General features: G+C 41.7%; 1 protein-coding gene across 1 annotated transcript in view; it reads right to left on the bottom strand.

Moving 5' to 3' along the window:
• rexo5 (RNA exonuclease 5) overlaps positions 1-26,477 on the bottom strand; it is a 46,435-nt gene that overhangs the window by 9,710 nt on the left and 10,248 nt on the right. Inside the window, exons 8-15 of the mRNA XM_033040482.1 lie at positions 23,635-23,750; positions 20,546-20,684; positions 18,456-18,550; positions 14,748-14,850; positions 10,661-10,752; positions 7,441-7,561; positions 6,086-6,211; positions 810-947 (exon numbers count right to left, since the gene is read on the bottom strand). Of these exons, the coding sequence (XP_032896373.1) occupies positions 810-947; positions 6,086-6,211; positions 7,441-7,561; positions 10,661-10,752; positions 14,748-14,850; positions 18,456-18,550; positions 20,546-20,684; positions 23,635-23,750 (930 nt within the window). The remainder of the gene's footprint in view (positions 1-809; positions 948-6,085; positions 6,212-7,440; positions 7,562-10,660; positions 10,753-14,747; positions 14,851-18,455; positions 18,551-20,545; positions 20,685-23,634; positions 23,751-26,477) is intronic.

Genomic DNA, 26,477 nt, shown 5'->3' with positions numbered 1-26,477 from the left:
CTAGTGCAGATGGGACATGTTGGTTGGTGTGGCCAAGTTGGGTCGAAGGGCTTGTTTCCACACTGTATGACTATAACAGAACTGCTTGAAGTCCTTTTAAATCACTTCCTTGTAATTTTAGTTTGCTTGTTCTTGGTTAATAAGATGGTGCTCTTGTGCTTGGGAAGTTATTTACAAAGCTCATTATGATTTTAGTAGGTTCCATGCTGTTTAGCAAATGAGAAACATCAAGTTTAAATATAGAGAACAGCTTGTTTCCATACACAGATCAGGTTAAATGGATTTGATCTGTGTATGGAAATTTGATGAATAATTTTCCAGTGAAATGTGTAGGAACGGCAAATGCTGGTTTACACCAAAGACAGACACAAAATGCTAAAGTAAGGCAGCATCTTTGGAGAGAAGGAATGGGTGACGTTTCGGGTCGAGACCCATCTTCAGTCAGTAATTCCCGTACACTAGCACTATCTTACATACCAAGGACAATTTACAATCATTACCAAAGCCAATTAACCTACAAACTTCCATATTTCTGGAGTGTGGGAGGAAATCGGAACTCCCGGGGAAAATCTATGCGGTCACAGGGAGAAAGTACTAACTCTACACAGACAGCACCCGTAGTCAGGATCGAACCTGGTCTCTGGCGCTGTAATGCAGCAGCTCTCCCGCTGCACCATCGTGCCACCCTAACTTTAATCCCAAATTATTTCAAGCAATTATGTTATTCTCTGGTTTAACATATTGGCTAAAACTACTACAAGAATTACTAAAGTACAAGAAAATACTTTTGCTTTAATTACTGTATGTACCTGGTATGTTTCCGTGGTAACGCTGAAGGAACGGATGGAACCACACCTTCTGAACGCTCTTTTAACAGATTTTAAACAGAAATCCTTACAAACTGGCCCGGCATACACCGTACACATCTCCGATAACATTTGTTTCATCTGCAGAGAAATTTGAAAAAAAAGTTAAGACAAGTCAATAAGACTGAGAAACGATGTAGAACAGTCCCGCACAGAATCAGACCCTTCAGCCCACAATGCTTATGCCAACATTTGCTTGTACATAATCCATATCCCCCCATTCTGTGCATAGCCATGTGCTTATGCCAAAGTCTCTAAAATGCCACAATCGTATCTGCACCACAATCTCCGGCAGCATGTACCAGGCACACATCCCCCTCTGTGTAAACTAACATGCCCTGCACATCTTATTTGATCATCGCCCCTCTCACTTTAAAGCTATGCCTTCTAGTACTTGATATTTCTATCCTGGGAATTAGATTCTGACCGTGTACCCTATCTGTTGTGTATTTGGTTGCTTGGAACCGACTTGAATAAGGCTCGGACACGGGAGTAATCTTACAAGCTTCTTTATTGCAGGACGCCACCTTGAGTCTCCCCTTGCACATGCGTACTTGCACAAGATATCACAAGACACTAATTACATATGCTAATTATCACATACATAACACTCCTCCCCCTTTAACTTGGAGGCAGGTAATACCATTTATATTACATACATAACACTCCTTCCCCTTTAACTTGGAGGCAGGTAATACCATTTCTATCACATACACCGCACTCCTACCCTTTTAACTCCATTTCATCTGTACGGTATATGCTGTTTTCCTACCTATCATTGAATAATACACTGTTGCACAATCGTATTATACTTAAACCAAATACACTACCCCTTGCTTTATGAGTTATCATTTTCTGGTTCATGTATTTGTTTTGTTTTCCTCTTTGTAGGTGGGATTTGACCCATAGCTGCAAGTTTTCGTTTTCTAGCAGCTTCCTCTGCTGTTCAATTTCCCTTCTCTGCTTATTTATCTTATTGTTGTTTCATGAGATTCTGTTGTTAACTTATTGTTGTTTCATGAGATTCTGCAATGCATAACCATTTGTCCATTGCTCAGTGAAGGAGGCTCCATGCTGGACTATACTGAAGTGTCCTAATTGCAATCGGTCCTGCCTACTTTTGTCTTGACCGACCAGCCTCTCTTCTTTAGACTTTTCTATTAGCATCTTTCTACTCATTGTCACATATTTATTCAACCTTTCCTTGCATCGTTAAAGCCTTTTCTGTTGTTCATCTACTCGTCTTTTTAAGTCACTTTACCAAGAAGTAGGATCTATATTGTCGTTGCAATACAACACTGGCTTTCCCATATCGTTTAAGCCTTTTGTATAGTTTAAGCCTTTTCTGTTGTTTATCTATTTGTCCACTTAAGTCACATCTCTGGTTCTTCATCAAGTAAGATCTATATTGTCTTTTCACTACCACACTGACTTTGATTTGTGCTCTGCTTAGTTTTCTTGCTTCATAAGCACGGTAGTGAGACTGCACTACAATTGTTGTATCTTTCTGTTTGAGGAAGTCTTTCCTATATCGTTTAAGCCTTTTGTATCGTTTCAGCCTTTTCTGTTGTGCCTTTATTTGTCTTTTTAAGCCTTTCCTATACCAACTCCTACGGAGTACTGACTGCACTTTTACAGTAGCTCCCTTTTGCTTAACCCACTGCCTAACCACCATACTCTTGTAGGTAATCTGAATGGTAATAGTTGCATCCCTCATTGACTGATGTTGCACAAACTGGGAATGCCCCATTTTGCATGCTTTGTACCATCTCTGGATCGAAATGACTGCTTGACGCACAGCTTTGTAGCGTGCTATTAATTGGTAACCACGGTATGCTGCTTGCAGAGTGACTACAGCCGCCTTTTGCATCAAGAAATGCTTTCTTGTAATGCACATTCGTATGAATGACTTAATACGGCGTGCTGCCTTGATTTTCTCTACCAATACTCTGGCTTTGATCCCACGGTATAAGGCCTGAATACATACCACTGCTTTTCTCAAACTATTATACTGTCTCACTTGGACATTTCTTATCTGGCAAGCTCTGTATCGTTGCTGTACCGCAATGGCAGACCAGCGTAGTTTCTTAAAATACAGACGCTGTTTATGCATCTGATACTAAGTCTGTATGACCGTGGCAGATTTGCTTTCGAACAAGCATTCCTTGGTAGGCAACCTGAAGCAGTACAACACTGCTGCGTACCTTCATGTAAGTTTTGCGATCACTTACCATTGGAAGGTGTGCCCTATAATGGGTTTGCACTATTATAGCTGCTAATCTCATTGCCTTGTATTGACGGTATACTGTGCATTCTAAATGCTGCTTGTATTACCGTTGCTGCCTTCTGTTTGTTCCGGATCTCTCTCCGTACCTTCATACCCCTGAATGCAGCTTGAATAGCTAGGGTTGCTCTTTGGATGGCAATTTTCCTTTGCCTTTGACTTTTTTTTCCTTTTCCTTTTCCCTTTGGCCTTTTCCCTCTGCACTTGACCTTCGTCACTTGGCACTTGACTTTTGTCATTTTGCACTTGACTTGTGTCCCTTTGCACTTGACCTTTGTCCTTTTGCACTTGACCTTTGTCCTTTGAGGGACTCCCTGCCCTCTTTAATTCAGGCTCCTTGCCTCTGGATGCCCTTGGAGGTTTTGGCGAGAAATGAGCCATTAATACCTCCTTACACTCCTCGTACGTTTTCTCTGTGGGCTTTGCTGGCAGCAGTAACGTACATAAGGTGTGATAACCCTCTCTTCCTAAGCCTACTATGAACCAATCTCTCTTCTTCTCCTCTGCAGTGATATCACTGTAAATGAACGAAGCCTCCAAGACTTCAGTCCATTTCTCAAAATTACACCCAGAATCTAACAGGGACAACTTTCCTATCCATTGAATAGCCATGCTACCTGTTGCTAATCAGGTGCCCTATTCTGGTGCTCTTGTACAGACAAAACACTACTTACCTCCAGATAAGAAAACACATATCTCCTGTAGAGCCAAAACACTGGCTTCTGCCCTGGATAACAGTTCTGTATTAATTAGCTTTAGCAACAATCACTGTCACTTACTTGATCTTATAATAACAGATTTATACTATTAACCAACATTTTCTGTTAATAGCACCTAGAACATTTAAAACATATTCTTCCTATGCACATAGATTTACTTAAATTATTGATAACAGTCCAATGCATTACACATCCAACAGTCCTGTTTTTACTGTGACAATGCATTACATTCACCGAGAGATTTTATTATGAAGGATTTCACTGCTCCAGCTTGCGGCCCGTGGACTCTGGTGCATCCTTGACATTCACTGCTGCTTTAGCTGGCTCCCCCCCGGGCTTCACTGTTACCCTTAAACACCGCTGGCCACTCCGGACCTCCGATGCTGCTGCTGGCTCAGCTGTTGCTGTTGCCTCCGCTGGCTCTCGCTGACTCCACGGGCTGGCCTCCCAGGCTGGCTTTTGCTGGTTTCCCGGGCTAGCTGTTGCAGTTTATTTCTGCTGCTGGTCCCCGGTGCTCCAAACGTCGGGACTGTGCCGCACTCGTGATCGGCTTTCTCCACTCTCGGCTGTCTCCCGCAACCGGGCTTTCTCCGCTTTCTTCCCCGACCGGGCTGACTGTTCCCAGCTGGGCTGAAGACTCAGTCTCTGTCGATGGCTCTCTGGACCTGTCCGTGGCCTACACGGCACAAGGCCCTCACCCAACGTTTGTGGCTGCTACTGGGACTGGCCGTGGGCTACACGGTCCTCTTTTTGTCGGTGGCTCTCTGGACCTGTCCGTGGCCTTCACGGTACTAGGCCCCCACCCGACGTCTGTGGCTTCTGCTTGGGCTTGGCTGTGGGCTGCACAGCCCTGGATACATTCCAGGTAAGCTGACACCGTGCTCGGTGACCCTTACTGCCCCTGCTTGATTTCCTAGCTCTTCCCCGAGCTATTGCTTCCCGTTCCGTACTTTTTTTTCTTTTTGGCCCCAATTCAAAACCATTTGGCTTGGTGCTGTTCCACTTTGTTTCCAAATACTACTATTTTAAAACTTGTTTTCGATTCTTCTTGCTGGCCTTGTTCTTATCTTCGTTCTTTTATCCTCGTCGCCAATTGTTGTGTATTTGGTTACTTGGAACTGACTTGAATAAGGCTCGGACACGGGAGTAATCTTACAAGCTTCTTTACTGCAGGACGCCACCTTGAGTCTCCCCTTGCACATGCGTACTTGCACAAGATATCACAAGGCACTAATTACATATGCTAATTATCACATACCTAACACTATCTATGCCTCTCATAATTTTATACACTTCTATCACAACTTTGTGTGACCTCCTGATGTTTCAGGTTTGAAAATTGCCCTGACCCGAAACGTCACCTATCCACATTCTCCAGAGAAGTTGCCTGACCTGCTGAGTTACTCCAGCACTTTGTGTTCTTCTTTGTAAACCAGCATCTGCAGTTCTTTTTGTCTCCATGTTTAGTTTAGTTTAGTGATACAGTGCAGAAACTGGCCCTTCGGACCACCGAGTCCATGATGACCTGCAATCATTGCACACTAACATTATCCTACAAACACTAGGGACAATTTAACCAAGCCAATTAGCCTACAAACCTGCAAGTCTTTGGAATATGGGAAGAAACCAGAGCACCAGAAGAAAACCCACACAGGTCACGGGGTGGATGTACAAACTCCGTACAAACAGTACTCTTAGTCAGATCGAACCTGGGTCTCTGTCGCTGTAAGGCATCAATTCTAATGCTGAACTACCAAAGTACATTGTGAAGACATATTGCTGGTCATAGCTGGATAAGACAACATGGCTCTTCATATTTGATTCTTGAAGTCTTATAATTAAAATATAATATAAAATGTGTAACATAAGAAAGTCACACCTGTTAATTATTGAATATGCATTATTTCCCAGTATTTCAAATTAGTATTTTCATACAAAGGAATTTCACAGAAATTATTCTACAGCTGCTCCTCGACCTACGATGGGGTTATGTTCTGATAAATCCATCGTAAACCGAAAATATCGCGCTGAAAATGCATTGCGATATATTGCGATCACGTGATCGGAAGTGACATGCGGCACTCTGCCGTTGTCGAGCGTTTGCCGATCGTAAAGTCGAAATATCGCAAGTCGAAGCATCGTAAATCGGTGAGCACCTGTACTGTGATACTAATTAAATACTGTACTGCAATCCCAGTCTTTGTTTTCTGTCATACCTTTTCATGTTGTCGTCCTACATTGATTTCCATATGTAGATCACTTTCAGTGTAGTCAGCATAAGAGGTAAAGTGAATTAAACTTAGGATAGCAGCTGTAGTATTGATCCGAGTACACTGAACAACCTGAAGAAAACAAATGCCAAATTTGTTGAGTGACAAAGTATTAGTGCTTTAAATCTTCAATGGGGAAGGAATTTAACACAAAACAAAATCTCCCAATGGATGATCGCAATCTATCTCAATGCTTGGCATGAACTTCATTGTCTATCTATATTAATGTACAAATCTATTCAAAAAGGCAATCTGTCACTAAAGATTCAGTTGCCATAACTTCTAAAGGATGTTTATATGCAATAACAGCACAATTTGAAGGCACGCTGTGCAGGGCTTGACAGGATTAGGAAATAGAATCATGGAGCCATACAGTGTGGAAACAGGCACTTCAGCCCAACTTGCCCACACCGTCCAACATGCCCCATCTATATTAGTACCACCTGCCTGCGTTTGGCCCATATCCCTCTAAACCTATCCTATCCATGTACATGTCCAAATGCTTCTTAAACATTGCCAATTGTAGGCAAAATGCAGCATTCAATCCACTAACATATGTATTGGAATGGAAATTCAGTATACATCCACTCAAAGAAACTCAGACCTTAAGACTTGTGAGATATCAAGATCCTGAATGTATTGTGCCTGCCCTCTAGGTGGGGGTGGTTGCTTGGAACCCTTTTAGATTACTAGCTGGGTAAATGATACATGTTTACCTCATCCCACAGAAAGTATTTTAGTTTATGGATTGCTATTTTGCTCTCCAAATGTTGACTGCATCCAGTTCCAACACTGGGATGGTTTAGTGTTGTCCTCCCACTTTCCCAACCCTAGCCCGTATCCCAATTAATTAGCAGCACTGCTATTTGAGTCTCATGGTCCCTGTTCTCTCTTACTGCAATCCCATGTTCTCTGATCCACACCTCGCCCATTTTCTCCGTACTCGGCATCTAATTCCAGTATTTTCCTTGGTCTATTTATCTGTCCGCAGTACAATTCTTGGAGAAGACTGCTATGCAATGCCATGAAAAATTTATGTAAAACTTATTTTTAATAACAAATCTTTTAATGTATGAATATGACTAATAAAATGCTAATATAAGTTATACTGCCTGCTCTAACTGAATGTTAATAGTGCTGGGCTCACAGAGAAAAAGAGTTTAAAGTAATTCTCCATTGTTTTATCAGTTGCTTTGTTCTGTATAGAGGGACAATATATCTTGGGCATTTATAGAGTTATAAACAAAATAAGATTTCTCTGTTTGCAGAAATCAAACAAATACTAACTTCACATTCCTTACCTCTTTGTCTGTTTCGCATTCAATTTTATGCCAGGCTTCTTGGTGTGTCATCAACTCCATTGCTTTCTTTGTGCCTAATAGCACAGCTTTTCCATCACCTGTACACATTTGTTTTGGCAAACTAGAAAACAATTTAAAAAAAGACAGATTTCACATAAATGCAGCCATTTTCTTATGTTACATAAGTACACAAGGATTTCTATTGAACTTCATACAAACTTCATAATTAAAGTCTAGGTTTATGTCACAATAAAAGTGTCTCTATGGAGAACCAAGGAGCTGCAGATGCTGGTTTATACCAAATATAGACACAAGGTACTAGAGTAACTCAATGGATTAGGCAGCACATCTAAAGAAAAAGGATGGGCGATGTTTCAGGTTGGGACCCTTCTTCAAACTGACCATATAGTATCCACAATGGATACTGTGAAATATTCTTCTCAGATGCCATTGTTCTTGTATTCTACGTGTTGTCTATCAACAATATTTATTATTTGAGAATAGGGAAGATTCAAACAAGAGGACATGACTTCAGAATTAAGGGACAGAAGTTTAGGGGTAACATGAGGGGGAACTTCTTTACTCAGAGAGTGGTAGCGGTGTGGAATGAGCTTCCAGTGGAAGTGGTGGAGGCAGGTTCGATGGTATCATTTAAAAATAAATTGGATAGGCATATGGATGAGAAGGGAATGGAGGGTTATGGTATGAGTGCAGGCAGGTGGGACTAAGGGAAAAAAGTTGTTCGGCACGGACTTGTAGGGCCGAGATGGCCTGTTTCCGTGCTGTAATTGTTATATGGTTATATGGTTAATATCAGTTACATCACAAGTATCAATTAATTAGAAACAGCAGGCAGCTATTAAGGTGATTTGGATCTTTTACAAAGTATAATGTAAATATTGGGTTATACAGTATACTTCCTCCCATAAACATTAATTTGTGGTATTGATTGGACAAAAATCACATGAAAAGACTAATAAATATAATTCTGAGCAGATATTTTGAAAATACTGAATTGAAATACTAAATCATTAATTATATTTATATATTTTTAGAGCATAAAGTGGTATCCCTGATACATTTCCCCCCACATCCCAAAAATCATCAGATTTTAAATGGTTCTTAGTACCTAGAGATATAGCATGGAAACAGGCCCTTTAGCCCACTGAGTCCACAATCACCTGTTCACACTAGTTCAATGGTATCCCACTTTTGCATCGACTCTCCACACATTAGGGGCAATTTTCAGAGACCAATTAATCTACAAACCTGCACGTCTTTGGGATGTGAGAGGAAACTGGTACACAAGGAGGAAACCCACGTGGGCACAGGGAGAACATACAAACTCCACACAGACAGCAGTCGAGGTCAGGATTCAATCCTCTGGCGTTGTAAACTGTGGCTTTATCAGCTGTGCCACTGGGCCACCCTTCGCGCCACTGTCACCATTAGGTGTATACTGATTGATACTAACATCTTTAATCATTATGTTCCAAGGATCAAAACGAATTGCAGATTGTCAGCATTTATTATTAACCGAGCACATTTATGTGAAATCTGTCTTAGTTATTAAAGGAAAAGATTACAATATATCCATTACACTGGGGGAAGATAGAGGTAAGAATAAGCAGGATAATTTTGGAGTCAGGATTGCTGCCAAATAAGTGGCTGATGATAAATATTCGGTCTCTGTGGTTGGGTTTCTTTGCATTAAGCTCCAGATAGCATAGCATTCATATCTTAATGTGGTTCTGGTTAAAATAAATCAATAGAAACTGCACAGTTTTAGTTGGTTAAACTCTAATAGTAATTCTGCACAATCTAGTTTATCGATGGAGAGGCAAGGAGCTGCAGATGCTGTCTGAACCGCTGAGCTACTCCCGTACAACGTGTCTTCTTTTGTCAACCAGCATCTCCAATTTCTTGTTTCTAAATTTCTCCTTGTATCAGTTTTTAGTGACACCCTCATCCTGAAACTAGGTCCCTAGATTTCGTCAGCTCTCTTCAGCTTGGAACCTTCTGCTGAGTCACTCCAGCACTTTTGTACCTTAGTTTATCCGTTGATTGAGAGTGCACAGCCAAGCAAAACATTGCATTGTTGCTCAGAGAATCTTAAAGACGATGTTTAAAAAAAATAACAATGTCACTACAGCCAGCTACCCAAAACAAATGAAGGGTCCATTTCTGAGAACTAACCACTGTGTAGTAAGTATTGAGGAATTTGCTCTTCCTTTCACCCTGTATAAAATGATCGGAATATTTATTTGGAAGCAACATAAAACACTTGTGTAGGTTACCAGCACATGTTTTTAGCAGGAACAAAAATCCTCCTCTCTGAACTAACACATTCAGACCATTATTTGCCCATTATCAAAGTGTTACACTGAAGCAGAGGTAGTAGAATTTTTTTTAAAAATTGACGGAAAGAGTTAGAGCAACTCAACGGGTCAGGTAACATTTCTGGAGACAAGGAACAGGTGACGTTTTGGGTTGGAACCCTTCTTCAAAAAAGGAAATCTATTTGATATTGTACTATGGTTTGTATGTCACTTAAACTCCCCCTCCCATTCCCACACTGACCTTTCCGTCCTGGACCTCCTCCAATGTCAGAGTGAGGCTCGACACAAATTGGAGGAATGGCACCTCATATTTCGCTTGGGCAGCTTACAATCCAGCTGTGAGTATTGATTTCTCCAACTTCAAGTGACCCTCGCTTTCCCTCTCTCCGTCCCTACCCCACCCTAGTTCTCCAACTAGTTTCACTGTCCTTCTGATTAATTTTACTGAATGTATGCCTCATCGTCATCTTCCCCTCTGCTAACAATTACCAATTCGACATTTCTTTATCATCGTCTACTTTGATCTGTCGTTTTCACCATACCCTCCATATCTCGAGACTCCCTCTCCCCTGACTCTCAGTAAGAAGGTCTTGACCCAAAACGTCACCCATTCTTTCTCTCCAGAGATGCTGCCTATCCCGCTGAGTTACTCCAGCATTTTGTGTCTATCTTCGGTATAAACCAGCATCTGCAGATCTTTCCTACACATGGTTTGTATGTATTGTGTCCAGAAAAGCGCATCAGGTTTTCAGTGGAAAGGAAGAAGTATGATTTAAAAAATTTATAATTGATAAATGTCATGAACTAACTTGCCACAGTATAAGCAAGCCCTGCCTTGAAATCCATCTATCCTGCAGCTTGCGCTCAGATCATTTGATTACCATTTCCTCTGACTTCTGGCTTCAGGCTGTGGGGTGATAACATCTTCCAATGGCTGCTGAGGCTCGAAATTCTCCAGACTCATCACCGCTATCTGTAAACAAAGCATTTGCTGAATATCCCTTATGTGCTGCCCGGGCAACAAACAAACTGGGCTCTGAAAATAAAGATATACAAAGAAAAAAATCCTCCATCTGTTTATTCAGTGGAGTCGTTTTTTGAAACCGGAGCTTATCAAATCCACTATTTTCACTAAAATACATTCAACAAAGCTATCAGACTTGGCCATCTCCTGCCAAATGGCAACAAAGAGCTCAGCAGAAATGTGACATTTTTAAAGCAGCTACGTCGGGAGATATTGGGAGAGCAGTGTCATCATTAGACATTTTATGGTACAAAGCATGTAGCTGTCAGCAGGAACTCTCTGTGAAACACAATGACAAAGAAGACACCAAACTGAGAAATGCTGGGGTCATCCAAGTTATTGTAAGTCGCCAATCACAGTTTAGTTTTAGAGATACAACACGGAAACATGCCCTTTTGGTCCACTGATTCCGCGCCGACCAGCAATACTAACATTATCCTACACACACTAGGGACAATTCACAATTTTACTGCAGCTAATTAGCCTACAAACTTATACATCATTGAAGTGTGGGAGGAAACTGGAGCACCCGGAGAAAACCCACACGGCCCCAGGGAGTACGTACAAACTCCGTACAGACAACAATTCTGGTGGAGAGAGTTTTCCAGTTACCCAATGCTTCCATTTTTTTCAGGAACCAACACTTTCTACTCGATGACCATTAGCACAGGGCCACCTCAAGGCTGTGCGCTCACCTTAGGTTTAGATTGTAACAGCCCTTTATGGCCAGCTTTAGTTGGGGCGATGAAATGGCTCCAAAACCTGGTGACTCTTGCATATAGACTCAGTGAGCTGTTTCTATGCATTATGTAGTTAACAGGATTGTAATAATGTATGGCAATAATCTTACTAATCTGTACGTAACAAAATAATCTCACTGAACCTTGGTACACGTGGTAATCCAGGAATCTGAGGTCTATTACTGTCACTTGTACAAAGTTACAATACAAAACTTTGTTTTGCATGCTATCAGATCTCTACTCAGACTGTGTAGCCAAACACAGCTCCAACACCATGTTTAAATTTGATTATGAGACCAGCATTGATGAAGAATACGTCACAATAAGTCAGAGTACAGGAGGGAAGTTGAACGGTGCCACACCAATTTTGCTCTCAAATCTAGCATGACAAAAGAGCTGATTGTTAAGGAAGGGAGAAGATCCATGAATCTGTGTTCATCATCGGAGTGAGTCAACATCTTTAAGTTCCTGGGCGTGCATATCTTTGAAATCTGTCCTAGGCCCAGGACATTGATACCATCACAAAGCAAGTTCATCAAAACGACTACTTTCTCAGAAGATTAAGATGATTCTCCATGCCACTGAATACTCTATATCAATTTTTTACAGGTGTATTATAGAGAGCAAACTGACTCGTTGCATCATGGCCTGTTTCAGAATTTGAATTCCCAGGAATGAAGGAGGCTGCAGAATGTGGTGGACACGGTCCAGTCCATCACATGTATTGACCTCCATACCTTCAAGGGGATCTACAGGAAGCGCTGTCTCAAAAAGGCAGCTGATATCAAAGACGTACACCACCCTGTTCATGCTCTCATCTCACTGCTACCATTAGGAACAAGGTACAGGAAGGAGCCTGAGAATCATTGGAATCTTGAACTACTCTGCACAATCCTAACCACAGCCAAACCTTACCAACAAACTACTATGGATTTAGTTGAGGTTGCACCATGTACTTACATTTGTAATATTATGATCGAGATACCTAGTATTACTGGCAATTTATTGTATTGTATTTTTATGTATTTATTTGTTGTGTTGTGTTATTGTTCCTGTAAGGCTGCATCCAAAAAAAGTTTGGAAGGTTCTGAAGAAGGGTCTCGACCCGAAACGTCACCCATTCCTTCTCTCCAGGGATGTTGCCTGCCCTGCCCTGCCTCCAGCATTTTGTGTCTACCTTCGATTTAAACCAGTCTCTGCAGTTCTTTCCGACTCAAATAGAAGTTTTGTTATGCTCCTGGTACATATAACAATTAAACACTCAATACAGAACTGCAAATCTACCACTGAGCTCCAAGTAGCCCAATCTAGTCCATTGCATTTAAGACGAGTAAAATCTGTTGTTATCGAGTCTGTCGGATTATACGTGGGGAACAACTGAGACCCTATTGATTTTGATCAAAATTGTTCAGCCGCAATTCAGGAGGTAAAGAGGAGACTAAATTTATTTCCCCAAATTATTTTGGTGTAATCTAATTTTTTAATTACCAACGATTATTCTGAAGTTTCATTTAATTTTCAGCAATTCACTTCTATTTTAATCAATAGACAATAGATGCAGGAGTAGGCCATTCGGCCCTTCAAGCCAGCACCGCTATTCAATGTGATCATGGCTGATCATCCACAATCAGTACCCCATTCCTCAATCATATTTAATTGTCTGAAGGTCAGAGATATTTAAAGGCACAGCACTTTGACATTTAGCAAAGTTGATGGTATTGATATCAAAGCTTACAGAAGCATTTTCAGAGCCACTCAATGCAAACATGGACGACCCGTCTTTGAAAAGACGTCAAAATGTAGAAACACGGAAATGCAGATGCTGGTCAATGCGCAAAAGGACACAAAGTACTAGAGTAATTCAGCAGGTCATGTCAGGCAGAAACTGGTAGATAGAAGGGTCTCGACCTGAAACCGATTCATGTTGTCCAGAATTACTCCAGCACACAGTGTTCTTTAAAAAAAAAAAAAGACTATACTGCTGATGTTGGGTGCTTTGGAGCAGTATTTAACATGGCATCTGCATCTGGAGTGGGTATATACTGACAAAGGGAGACAATTTTAACAGAGGACCTGTTACAGTGGAACATAAAACCAGTGGCCGGGCATCAAAGGTTATGGGGAGAAGGCAGGAGAATGGGTTTAGGAGGGAGAGATAGATCAGCCATGATTGAATGGCGGAATAGACTAGGTGTGTCTAATTCTGCTCCTATCACATGAGCTCAAGTTCAGGTTCACATTTATTGTCACATGCACCAATTGGTACAGTGAAATACGAGTTACCATACGAATTAAAAGAACCCAATACATGATAGAGTTTAACATAAACATCCACCACAGCGGGATCAACGTTTCCCACTGTGATGGAAGGCAATGAAGTTCAGTCATCTTTCTCTTTGTTCACCCGTGGTCAGGGCCTTTGAACCTTCCGCAGTCATCGCTACGGACAGCCCGATATAGAGGCCCTCTCACCGGGATAATCGAAACTCCGGTGTCGGAACGGATCGGACAACACTCGCGGCTTGGAGTTTCCGAATCGGCCACTTCCTACCGGAGACCGCGGCTTCTGAAGTCCACAGGCCGAGCTGGGCGGAGCTCCAACACTGGCGAGCCCCGGCAAAAGATCACTGGAAAATCGGCCACCGCAATGTTAAAGTCAGCGCCGCCCACAGCTAGAAGCTCCGCAAACCACAGCTCCACGATGTTAAAGTCAGCGGGCCCAACACTCCGGTGATCCAACACCCGCTCCGCGATGATAATTCAGCGCTGCGCCCGCTGCTGAAACTCTGGCCGGTTCTACAGCAGGACCCAGTTGGTAGTGGGGGGGGCGAAGATGCGACACGGAGAAAAGACGCACATCTTTCCAGGTAAGTGACTGAGAAATGGTTTCCCCCTATTCCCCCCCCCACATAAGACATACTAAGAAACATTTAAAACATACATTTAGACACACTAAAAATAACAAAAAGGGTGAAAAGACTAACAGCTGCTGGCAAGGCAGCCACCCGATGGAACAGTAAACCAGTTATAAAGCAAGACCAGACCGTATAATGCAAGTCCAGTAAATTTTGGATTACTGTGTTTTTGACATATGTACACTGTATGAACATGTCGTTCACAGGAAAAATATAAATTCTGTAATATGAAGACATATCAGGCTAAGGCAAACTCCTAAGTTCTTTACTTAATGATTTATGAACTTACCTTCTCAGGTCCCTGGCTAATGAAATATTGAGCCAACTGCAAAGCTCCTTCTGCATCTTCTGATGGATCATGGCCACTCATTTCCTTTGACTGAATTTCCCTTCTGTTTGGGGAAAAATAATATCTAATGTAAGATGGGTTACCCCACAAAAATAAAACACATGCAGTATGTTTGTGTAGAACGCAAACTATATTTTCCAGTGTAGAGAAGTCTTAAAGTTTGAAGGAACAATGATTAATTTAGTGAAATTTAAAGTTACCAGATCAGCTCCAAAACTCTCATGATTTGTAACTTGCTCTAATGGGTTACAACATTTTTTTAGGAAAGACTTGCCTAAAATTTGTTTTAATACATTTATTTCAATCAATGAACCTCGATCTGTCATACAACAGGGCAGATATCTGATTTAATTGCACAGATATGCTTTGACTGCTTTATCACTGATATTTCTGGTTAACAGAATACCAGCAAGTCTCTGAATAAAAACAGATAAATGACTGCCCATCAATTGCTGCTTGCAGAAGGGAGAATTGGGTAATAGTTTAAAATTATTCTCCCTAATTAAAGATTTCCTAACAAGCAGAAAAAGTTTGTGGCTAACCAAGCCGTTCCTTTAATATCCTATAAATATCAGTCAAATAATCCATTGATTTTCTGTTACATTGAGCCTTCGTTTGTCTAACATCTCTTGGAGGCCAGATGTCATTTTGGCAAACCCACATGGTCGAGAGATCCTTCCCTTGGTGTGGGAGCCAGGTGCAATCTGCATTCCAGGAATCTGTAATGTGCTAGAATAATTTCCACTGTAAAACACCAATAAACTATTATCCAATTTTTCAGATGTCCAGATGATTCGACATTTTGGTTCCATTTCCTACATTCACTTTAAACTCACCAGCGTCTTACTCCCTCACACCCTTTAAACTCACTGGCACCCTGTTTCTCACACTCCCTTTAAGGTAACCTGGTTCATTGGAAAAAATATTCTACCCCCGTGTTACACTTCTTTTAAAAAGGTGAATTAAAAATGAACAAACGAGGAACTGCAGCTGCTGGTTTACAAAAAATAGCTCAGCGGGTCAGGCAGCATTAGATGCTCTCCGACCTGCTGAGTTACTCCAGCACTTTCAATGTTTCATTATTGACACATATGCAGAGTACAGTGAAACTCTTTTGCATAATCGCAAATGCAAAAAAACCCAAACAGTTCAAAGTGCAAAGTCCAGTCCATGTGTTGGAAGTCCTGGAGTGCCATTGATCTAGATAAGCCTAGGTAAGCCCCACCTGATGTCCCTCTCCTCTGCCGACCGCCTGTGTGTCCAGGGGGCACCTCCTGCAGCTGACCTTGACGGCGCTTGAGGTAACACCATGGTGCCCTTCCTAATGGCCCACTCCTTGCGTCCATCGCCGCCAGCTGCTCCCTCCTCAACTCTCCGTTCTTCGGGTCTCCCATGCTTCCCCCACACGTGGCTGTTGTGTCTTCGTTCTCGTCGGCCGCTGGGTCTTGGTTGTCATTGGTCACCAGGCCTGTGCTTGTCCCTTATTCTCACTTTGCCACCTTTTGTCTTTGTTCTCAGCGGTCATTTAGCCGCCGGGCTTGTCCTCGTCCTCAGTGGTCACGTAGGCCGAGAAGGACACTTTGTGTCCTTTTGAATTAAAACGTGTTGGCTTATTAATAGATGTAATATCTATTAGTGCAGAGAATTTGTCAGCCCAGCAGCAGTGTCCCAAGGGAGTTTAAATGCATCGCCCGGCACTGTACTCTTCTAGTTGTCAATGGCAAAATTCCATTCCCCTTTGATTTTCCTCAGTTGCTGATCATGAAGAATTAATCAAGTACAACATGGAGTTGCTAAGGGAAGGTCATCTCTGAATAATGCGATTGAATTTGGAGAGGAACATGGGCAATCAATGACGGCAATGTATTTGAAGCAGTCTACAAGGATTTCGGCAAGCTGTTTTGACAAAACTCTGCCTGACAGATTGATCAGATAAGCAAAAGGCCTTGGGATCCAGGAGGAAATAGTAAAGCTAATCCAGAATCGAATGAGTGGTACACAAGGTAAAAGTCACGTGGTATTTTTAGTAGATTGAAAACAGCTTGCAATGTGATACCACATGACTAGTAGCTAGCTTTTCATGGCGTATATCAGCAATTTACATTTGAATATGGGCAGTGTGATTAAAAATTTGCAGATCATACAAAAATTGATCACCTGGCTGATAGAGAGGACAAATCTTTTAGAGCCAAGGCAGGTGGAAAAGTTTGAAAATAAATTAGGTCTCAGATAATGCATTTGGGAACGTTAGACAAAACAATACATGGTAAATGGTAGGAAATGTTCACAGGTTGCCGAGATAACAGGATTGTATATAACATGGTTAGGGCACTGTATGGTAACTATCCTTTATGGGGGGGGGGGGAAAGATGTCAGGAGAATAGGGTTAGGAGGGAGCGATTGAATGGCGGAGTAGACCTGATGGGCGGAATGGCTTAATTCTGCCCCTATCACTTGTGACATAAGGAAAAGCATTGAATAGAGCAGGTAGGCCACACTAAAATGGTTTAAAACCCAAGTTGGGCTAGGGCTGGAGTCTATGTACAATTTTGATTATCACATTATATGGAGGATATAATATTGCTGGAGGGAGCATTTATGATATTGTTTGTTTAATGATGAGGCATGATTACTTCAGAATTTATTAAACAATAAAGGCAGCTAATGGAGGATGTTAATGAGGTAACATTTTGAGTAAAAATAAAATGAACACAAAAAACATTTCCCCTGGCAGACAGGCTAATAATTAGCCTGAAGCTAGTCTGAAGAAGGGTCTCAACCCAAAAAGTCACCCATTTTGTGTCTATCTTCATTCTAATAATTTGGGGAAGTAGATTAAAATAAGATTAGGTTATGAATTGAGGAATAATTTTCCCAAGAGAATGGTGGGAGTTAAGAATTCACTGACTGAAAGGATAGAGACAGAAAGATTCACATTTAGAAAGTACTTGGATCAGCAGTCATGGGGGGCATAACCTACAACCTACATTGAGTCATACAGCACGGAAACAGGCCCTTCGGCCCAACGCCCATGCAGACCAAGATTCCCCATCTTTGCTGGTACCATCTGCCCGTGTTTGGCCCATGTCCCTCTAAACCTTTCGTATCCATGCACCAGTCCAAATGTTTCTTCAATGTTGTTATAGTACCTCGCTCAACTACCTCCTCGGGCAGCTCGTTCCATATACCCACCCCCTCTTTATGAAAGGTTGCTCCATAGGTTCCTATTAAATCATTACCCTCTCACTTCTGGAAGAGAAGTCTGATATTCTTTTCTAGGATTTGAGGAGGGGGGAGGGTCTAGGGAAAGGATCAAGGAAGTTGGAATTAGTTTAAAAAACATGGGAACAGTAGTATATTATATTTTCATGGAGAGAGGGCAACCCCAATCCTCTGTACAAGTACCTATATAATATGATATAATGTAATATAATAGAATATAATGATCAGATACTTCAGACATGGCAAAGACAAAATCAATAATAATATCTATAAAATCTTGAATTAAAAAGATGCAATGAATTTATAAATTTGAAATCATGATTTAAAATATGTATTTTGTTATAATGATTTTGTATTTACTATCCCATCCATCACAATCACGATATGCGACCCACTTAATCTTTAAAATGAATTTCATGACCTTACCCCAGTATATTTTTTACTAAGATCTTCAATTTAAACTTTCGACCCGAATCTCCGACAAAAAGGAGTGATGTGTCAAGTACATATGGATGAATCATCTGTAAGATAAATTAATTGCACTTATTACTTGAATTACCATGCAAAATATAAAATGTCAAACAAAATCAGTATATAGTGATGAGAAATGTTCGTGAAGCAATACTTGCTATAGTTGCAGAAGATTGCCTGGGCTACAGGAACCGCTTAAGACCGCATGGATTGTGAAGTGAACATGAATGCTACACAATGAATACTATTTTCCATAAAAAATCCACGTGGAAAAAATTCCAACAGAACCAATGAAACACAGTAAAAATAAATCAATTGTTTCTTGATGTGTACTTCAGCTTTTCAATACACCTGCAGAGAAAGTTAAATAATAACCTGTTGGCAGGACTTGAGGGTTTGAGCTACTGTGAGAGGTTAGCCAGGTTGGGACTCTATTCCTTGGAGCACAGGAGGATGAGGAATGATCTTATACAAGTGTATAAAATAAGTCTGAAGAAGTGTTTCGGCCCGAAACGTTGCCTATTTCCTTCGCTCCATAGATGCTGCCGCACCCGCTGAGTTTCTCCAGCACTTTTGTCTACCTCTGTATAAAATCATGATAGGAATAGATTGCATAGATGCAGAGTCTATTGCCTAGAATCGGAGGACGGAGGATTAAGGTGAAGGGCAAAAGATTTAATAGGAATCTAAAGGGTAACCTTTTCATTCAAAGGGCGGTGGGTGTATGGAACTAGCTGCCGGTACAGGTACATGGATAGACAGATACATGGATAGGACAGGTTTCGAGGGATATGGACCAAACAGCAGCAGGTAGGTTTAATGTAGTCGGTATGGTAACATACATGTTAGTCGGTATGGTAACATACATGTTAGTCAGTATGGTAACATATATGTTAGTCGGTATGGTAACATACATGTTAGTCGGCATGGTAACATACATGTTAGTCGGTATGGTAACATATATGTTAGTCGGTTTGGTAACATACATGTTAGTCCGTTTGGGCAAGTTGGGCCGAAGGGCCTGTTTCCACACTTTATGTCTCTAAGACTAATAGAAGGTAGAAACAAGGAACTGCAGATGCTGATTTACAAAGAAAGACACAAAGTGCTGCAGTAACTTAGTGGATCTAGCAACATCCCTGGAGGACATGGATAGGTATGTTTCAGGTTGGGACACGTCTTCAGATTTAAGTAATAGAATAAGTAACACTGAGCAATGAGCACCAGCATCAATCAGTCAAGGATAAGGTGCTGTATACATGCTTATAATGGGAAATTAATAAACATTAATGTTCAGAGAAAACTTATTGTGCCGCTTCAAGTAACATAGAAGAGAACGGTTTAGAAATACAGCATGGAAACAGGCCCTTCGGCCCATCGACTCTGTGATCACTAGCGATCACCCGTACACCAGATCTATCCTACACACGAGAAACAATTTATGGAAGCCAATTAACCTACAAACCTACATGTCTTTGGAATATGGGAGGAAAGTGGAGCACCTTGATAAAATCCATGTCATCACAGGGAGAATGTACAAACTCCGTATAGACGGCAGCCTGGGTCGAACCTGGGTCTTTGGCGCCGTAAGGCAGCAACTCTACCGCTGCGCACTGTGCTGCCCTGCTTTATAAATATGTTGGAACAATTAATTAGGAAGTAGCATGTTGAGTACATGACAAGGCAGTTAACTCAAAAGCAAAGTGATGAAAAGATTGGCTAAGAGTTTTCAGACTTACTTGGTGCAAATCTGAACTTGATACTTAAAGGAGTTTATACCTGCCTTGGCTCAGTGTAGCACAGATAAGGGGGTGTTCACTGAGAAAAATGTGGGTAAACGTTGTCGGTAATCACTCTAGTTTAGATAAATGAGATGAGAAAGATGCCTGACCCGCTGAGTTACTCCAGCACTTTCGACACAACTTATTTGGAATACTGCGTACAAATCTGATCTCATCTTTTTATTTCTCACGGTACGTCTGAAATTTGTCTTAAATACATGGGAATTGTGTGCAGACAATGACAAAGATATATGCATTACTTACTTGCAGTGCTTTCAAATCATTGTTTAAGGAATGCCCCACGAGGACAGCATCAGGGGGCAAGATCTTCTTAACCCGGATCTGAATATCCTTCAGTTTTGTTTTCACAGGTGCAAGCATTTCCCACGTAATGCCAGAGAACCTGAATTACAATGTGACATTGCTGAATTCCACCAATATCATGGAATTTTCGATAATCACAACAGTATAAAAGCAAAAGCTTATAAATTTAATTTTTTGCAAAGAATTTAGACAAAATATTTTGTGCAGTGAAGGCAATTATCATGATTATGCACACCAGCCTTTTAACTGTCTTACAATTCTCCTCAAGAAAGTAGTTTGGTTTAGAGATACAGCGCTTAAACAGGCTGTTTCGGCCCACCAAGTCCACGCCAACCAGCGATCACTATCCTACACACACTAGGGACAATTTACAATTTTATCAATCCAATTAGCCTACAAACCTGTACTCTTTGGAGTGTGGGAGGAAACCAGAGTTCGCTGAGAAAACAGGGGAGAACGTACCAACTCCATACAATCAGGATCGAACCTAGGTCTCTTGTGCTGTAAGGCTGCGTCCACATGCTGCCCGGTACAATAAGATAGTAGAGATGGTAAAATAGATACAGACATTTAGATAATGCAGAGATTAATTAACCTTGGATAATCCACACTTCTATGTTTAGAGGCATTGGCCAAGGTGATCCCTCAGTGGTTATCTTAAAGATATAATTGAATATTCTTCCAGCTTTCTCTCCTCTACTACAATCAGACTGAAGAAGGGTCCCTACCCAAAGCATTGCCTGTCTACGTTCTCCAGAGATGCTGCCTGACTCGCTGAGTTACACCAGCACTTTCGTGCGTTTAAAAAAAAAACACAATATGGGGATGCGCTGCAGGTAAAATTTAGATGAGATTGACTTTGGTTTTATATAAGCAAACAATAGGAAGAATAAAAGAATACATTATTCCAATTTTATGCCGTTAATAAAAATAACCTAACAAAATAGGAAACTTTCAGAGTGATTTGTTTAATATTAAATAACAGATTAATAAGGTCATATAGAATCTAACTCGGACAACATTAGGTTGCATTAAAACGATTGAGGTGACTTCATGTGATTTTATTTATGTTACATATCAAACTCCAATAACATCCTGTCACACAGGCTATGTCCCTGTTGATCTGTGGTCCATTACTATTCTAGTTGTACATTAAAACATCAGATCACAAAGGCTGACTATTGCACAGATCACTGATTTTTTTTCAGTTCCATAAAGCACAATAGATAGCAATGCTACTGACCCTTATGCCCCTGTCCCACTTAGGAAACCTGAATGGAAACCTCTGGATACTTTGCATCCCACCCAAGGTTTCTGTGCGGTTCCCGGAGGTTTTTGTCAGTCTCCCTGCCTGCTTCCACTACCTGCAGCCTCCGGGAACCACACGGAAACCTTAGGTGGGGCGCAAAGTCTCCAGAGGTTTCCGTTCAGGTTTCCCAAGTGGGACAGGGGCATTAGACATAGGAGATGAATTAGGCCATTTTGCCATCGACTCTGCTCCAGCATTCGATCAAGGCAGATCTTTTTTTTCCTCAACCCCATTTTCCTGCGTCTCCCCGTGGCCCTTGATGCCCTTACTAATTAAGAACCCATCAATCTAGGGGGACGACAGATGGCACAATGGGCTAAGTGTTCGGCTGGCGACCGGAAGGTAGCCGGTTCGAATCCCGCTTGGAGTGCATACTGTCGTTGTGTCCTTGGGCAAGACACTTCACCCACCTTTGCCTGTGTGTGAGTGATTGGTGGTGGTCGGAGGGGCCGTAGGCGCAGATTGGCAGCCACGCTTCCGTCAGTCTGCCCCAGGGCAGCTGTGGCTACAGAAGTAGCTTACCACCACCGAGTGTGACTGAGGAGTGAATGAATAATGCGATGTAAAGCGCCTTGAGTATTAGAAAGGCGCTATATAAATCCCATCCATTATTATTATTATTAATCTTTAAAATCTCCAATTTTTAAATCTCCTCTTTAAAAATATCCACCGACTTGGCCCCCACAGCTTTCTGTGGCAATTAATTCCAGATTCACCATCCTCTGCGAAGGAAATTCCTCCTCATCTCCATTCTAAAGGTACAGCCCTTTATTCTGAGGCTGTGCCTTCTCTGTTCTAGGCTCTCCCATTAGTGGAAACAACCTTTTTCACGTCTGTTCTTTCTAGGCCTTTTCAATATCCAGTAGGTTTTAATGTAATGCCCTCTCATCCTTCTAACCAGTAACTTTTTTTTCCAGATATTAGGTTTACTGGTCTATAGTTCCAAAGTTCTGCTTTGCAGCCCTTCTTAAATAGAGGCACAACATTACCACCCTCCAGTCTTCTGCCACCTCACCCGTGTCTTTTGTTGATTCATGTAAATCAGTCATGTCTCCCACAATTTCTTCTCTATCATCCCATAGGGTACACCTGATGGGGACTGCAAGATTAATCTACCTTCATTCCACCCGCAAAGCACTCTGTACGATCCCTTAGTAATGTCTTCTTGGATTACTGCTATGATAATCTCCTTAGCCAATAAAACAACTCTGATTCTGTGTACAGAGGTTACTGCTGGATGCAATTAATAAAATTTAGGTCATGTCAAATTTAGTTCAGAGATACATTGTGGAAACAGGCCTTTCAGCTCATAGAGTGCATGGCAACAATCGATGACCCATTCACACTAGTTCTATGTCATACATATTAGGGGCAATTTACAGAAGCCAATTAATCTACAGACCTGTAGGACTTTGGGAAGTGGGAGGAAACCAGAGCACCCGGAGGAAACTCATGCGGTCACAGCGAGAATGTACAACCTCCAGAGAGCACCCAGGGCCATGATCAAACCTGGGTTTCCTGTGCTGTGAGGCGGCAGCTCTACCACTGCATCACTGTCGCCCTCAAACTGGAATTCCACTGCATACTCTTGTAGCAAAACATTACAACATTAAAAAGGCTGAACAGTGGCAATGATAATATTTAAAGATAAATATGCATCTGCAAACAATGGAAAAGGGGCTCTTTTGTGTATCCGCTATTATTCTGATTTAATTCTTACTTGGTGAGGTAGTTGAGAATCGGGTTGCTTGGCTTCACCAGCTCATCCATCAAACAGCATCCTTTTGCATTGACCAAAGAGACACGCGTTAATTCCCTTCCGTTTCTAGTCAGGCACTGGAATAATCCAAACAGATAAAAGAGTGAAACACCAGCAATACATTAGAATAGTTTTATATAATAAGGGGAATGAACATTACTACAATGATAAAATTATGCTATTTGGCTTCCTATTGAGGTTAAGCATACAACCTAAACTGTCAGCCTAGGCTTGCTGGCAGGACTTGCATCTTGAGTTTATGGACAAGGAACACAAACTCCAATCCAAAGACTGTTCGAGTAATTGAGACTGACATTTCACTACAGTACTGTGTCAATGATGCCCTATGGAAGATATTTTGGTATAAATTAGAAAACATAGACATAGAAAATAGGTGGAGGAGGAGGCTATTCGGCCCTTCGAGCCAGCACCGCCATTCATTGCGATCATGGCTGATTGTCCCCAATCAATAACCCGTGCCTGCCTTCTCCCCATATCCCTTGATTCCACAAACCCATAGAGCTCTATCTAACTCTCTCTTAAATCCATCCAGTGATTTGGCCTCCACTGCCCTCTGTGGCATGGAATTCCACAAAATCACAACTCTCTGGGTGAAAACGTTTCTTCTCACCTGTCTTAAATGGCCTCCCCTTTATTGTAAGACTGTGGCCCGTGGTTCTGGACTCGCCCAACATTGGGAACATTTTTCCTGCATCTAGCTTAGTCCAGGCCTTTTATAATTTTATGTTTCTATAAGACCCCCCTCATCCTTGTAAACTCCAGTGAATACAAGCCCAGCCTTTTCAATCTTTCCTCATATGACAGTCCCGCCATCCCAGGGATCAATCTCGATAACCTACGCTGCACTGCCTCAATCACAAGGATGTCCTTCCTCAAATTGAGTCGCTGACTTCCACATGAGGAGGATAGTAAAAATAAAATCCTGGGCAAATACTGAAATAAACCAGAGGCTGACTTGGTATACCAGTCAGAATTAATTATCTTCACTATATTATCCGGTTACTTTTTTCACTTAGATTTTTGCACTCTTGCTTTACACAATTTTCTTCTACACTCCACAAACTTGTAGCAGCTATAACATTTCATGAATATTTCTAAAGCAATGAGGGTTGCACTGTTAATGTAATAAGAATTATTTAATGCTATTCAGCTACGTTATACTCCTATATGTGTTAAATTTTTCAACCATTTCGTATTTTTAATAGTAATAAAACAGGTCAATGGCAGATACTATCATACTGGCTCCATTCTGCTCTGGGCCATGTCGATAACAGGAACACATACGCCAGGCTGTTCATCGACCACAGCTCGACATTCAACACTATCATCCCCACCAAACCACATCATCAGCTCCAAGTCATGGGCCTCTTGTAACTGGATTCTTGTTTTCTTCATTTGCAGACCTCCGGCAACGAGGATCAGTAACATCTCCTCCTCATTATCCACCAACACAGGAGCACCTCATCTCCTGCTCTACTCTCTTTACACCCCTGACGGGGTGGCTAAGCACAGCTCCAATGCCATCCATGTTCACTGACGACACTACTGTGGTTGGCCAAATCATTGGTTTTGATGAGAGGTGCCACAACAAAACAAAATACCCTTGCTAATGTCAACAAGACCAAGGAACCGATTGTTGCCTTAAGAAAGGGGAAGATGCCTGTCTTTATTGGTAGGTTGGTGGTGGAGATGGCTAGCAGGTTCAACTTCCTGGGTGTTAACATCTGGCAAGAGGCTGCACAGGATGGAGGCATCTGTCACGGGACAGTCCGCCCCTCCATCGAAGGCATCTGAATGATGCACTGCCTCAAGGTGGCATCATTTATCCTCAAGCATCCCCACCATCTGGCTCATGCTCTGCTCTTCCTGCTGCATTGGGCAGTAGGTAAAGAGGCCTGAAGTCGCAGACCACCAGGTTCAGGAACAGCTATTTGTTGTTTGAACAGTTAAATTTGTGTTGATTGGGTGTTTTGTCATTTTTTATTATATGTATGATTGCAGGGAAATGAAATTTCGTTCAGACCGAAAGGTCTGAATTACAATAAACGAATCTAATCTAAATCTACTTTCCTAATCCTACCACCTACAACGATTTTTTCTTCTCATGTTTTTGCAGTAATGTTTTCTTGCAGTCTTTCTTTTAAAAAAAAATTTAATGCATAATTTATATATAATTTATTTTTGTGCGATTGTCTGCGTTTACATGCTCGTGAAGCTGCTGCAAACACGATTTTTCACTGTATCTGTACCTCACCATACTTGTGTGTGTGACAATAAACTTGAAAACTGGTGCATTCTACCTTGTTGGGGTTGTCTCTTATCAGTCACAAGACGTGGGCATCACTGGCAAGGCCTGTCCCCTAGTCAGTCTGAAGAAGGTTCTCCACCCGAATCGTCACCTATCCAGGCTCTCCAGAAATGCTGCCTGACCGGCTGAGTCACTCCAGTACTTTGTGTCCTTTGGTGTATTAACCATCTGCAGTTCTTTGTTTCTACATTTTTACTGCTCCACTACAAAATCTCCGAAAGGCATGCCTAGTTTGAAGAAGTTCCCCGACAGTTTTGCCAGACCCTCGCTCACTGTTCCACGCTTTGGCCTGCCTCTCCCCTTTTCCGGCTTTGTTCTCCCCTCCTGCAATCAGTCTGAAGAAGGGTCTCAACAGGACACATCAGCGCTCTATGTTCTTCAGAGATGCTGCTTGACTTGCTGAGTTACTCCAGCACTTTTGTATTCTTTTTAATTTATTGATCATTGTGCATGGAGTTACAAAGGTGACAATAGA

The sequence above is a fragment of the Amblyraja radiata genome, chromosome 22, assembly GCF_010909765.2.
Source record: "Amblyraja radiata isolate CabotCenter1 chromosome 22, sAmbRad1.1.pri, whole genome shotgun sequence".
NCBI classification, from domain to species: Eukaryota; Metazoa; Chordata; class Chondrichthyes; order Rajiformes; family Rajidae; genus Amblyraja; species Amblyraja radiata.
This window is presented reverse-complemented; position numbering and strand designations above follow the sequence as displayed.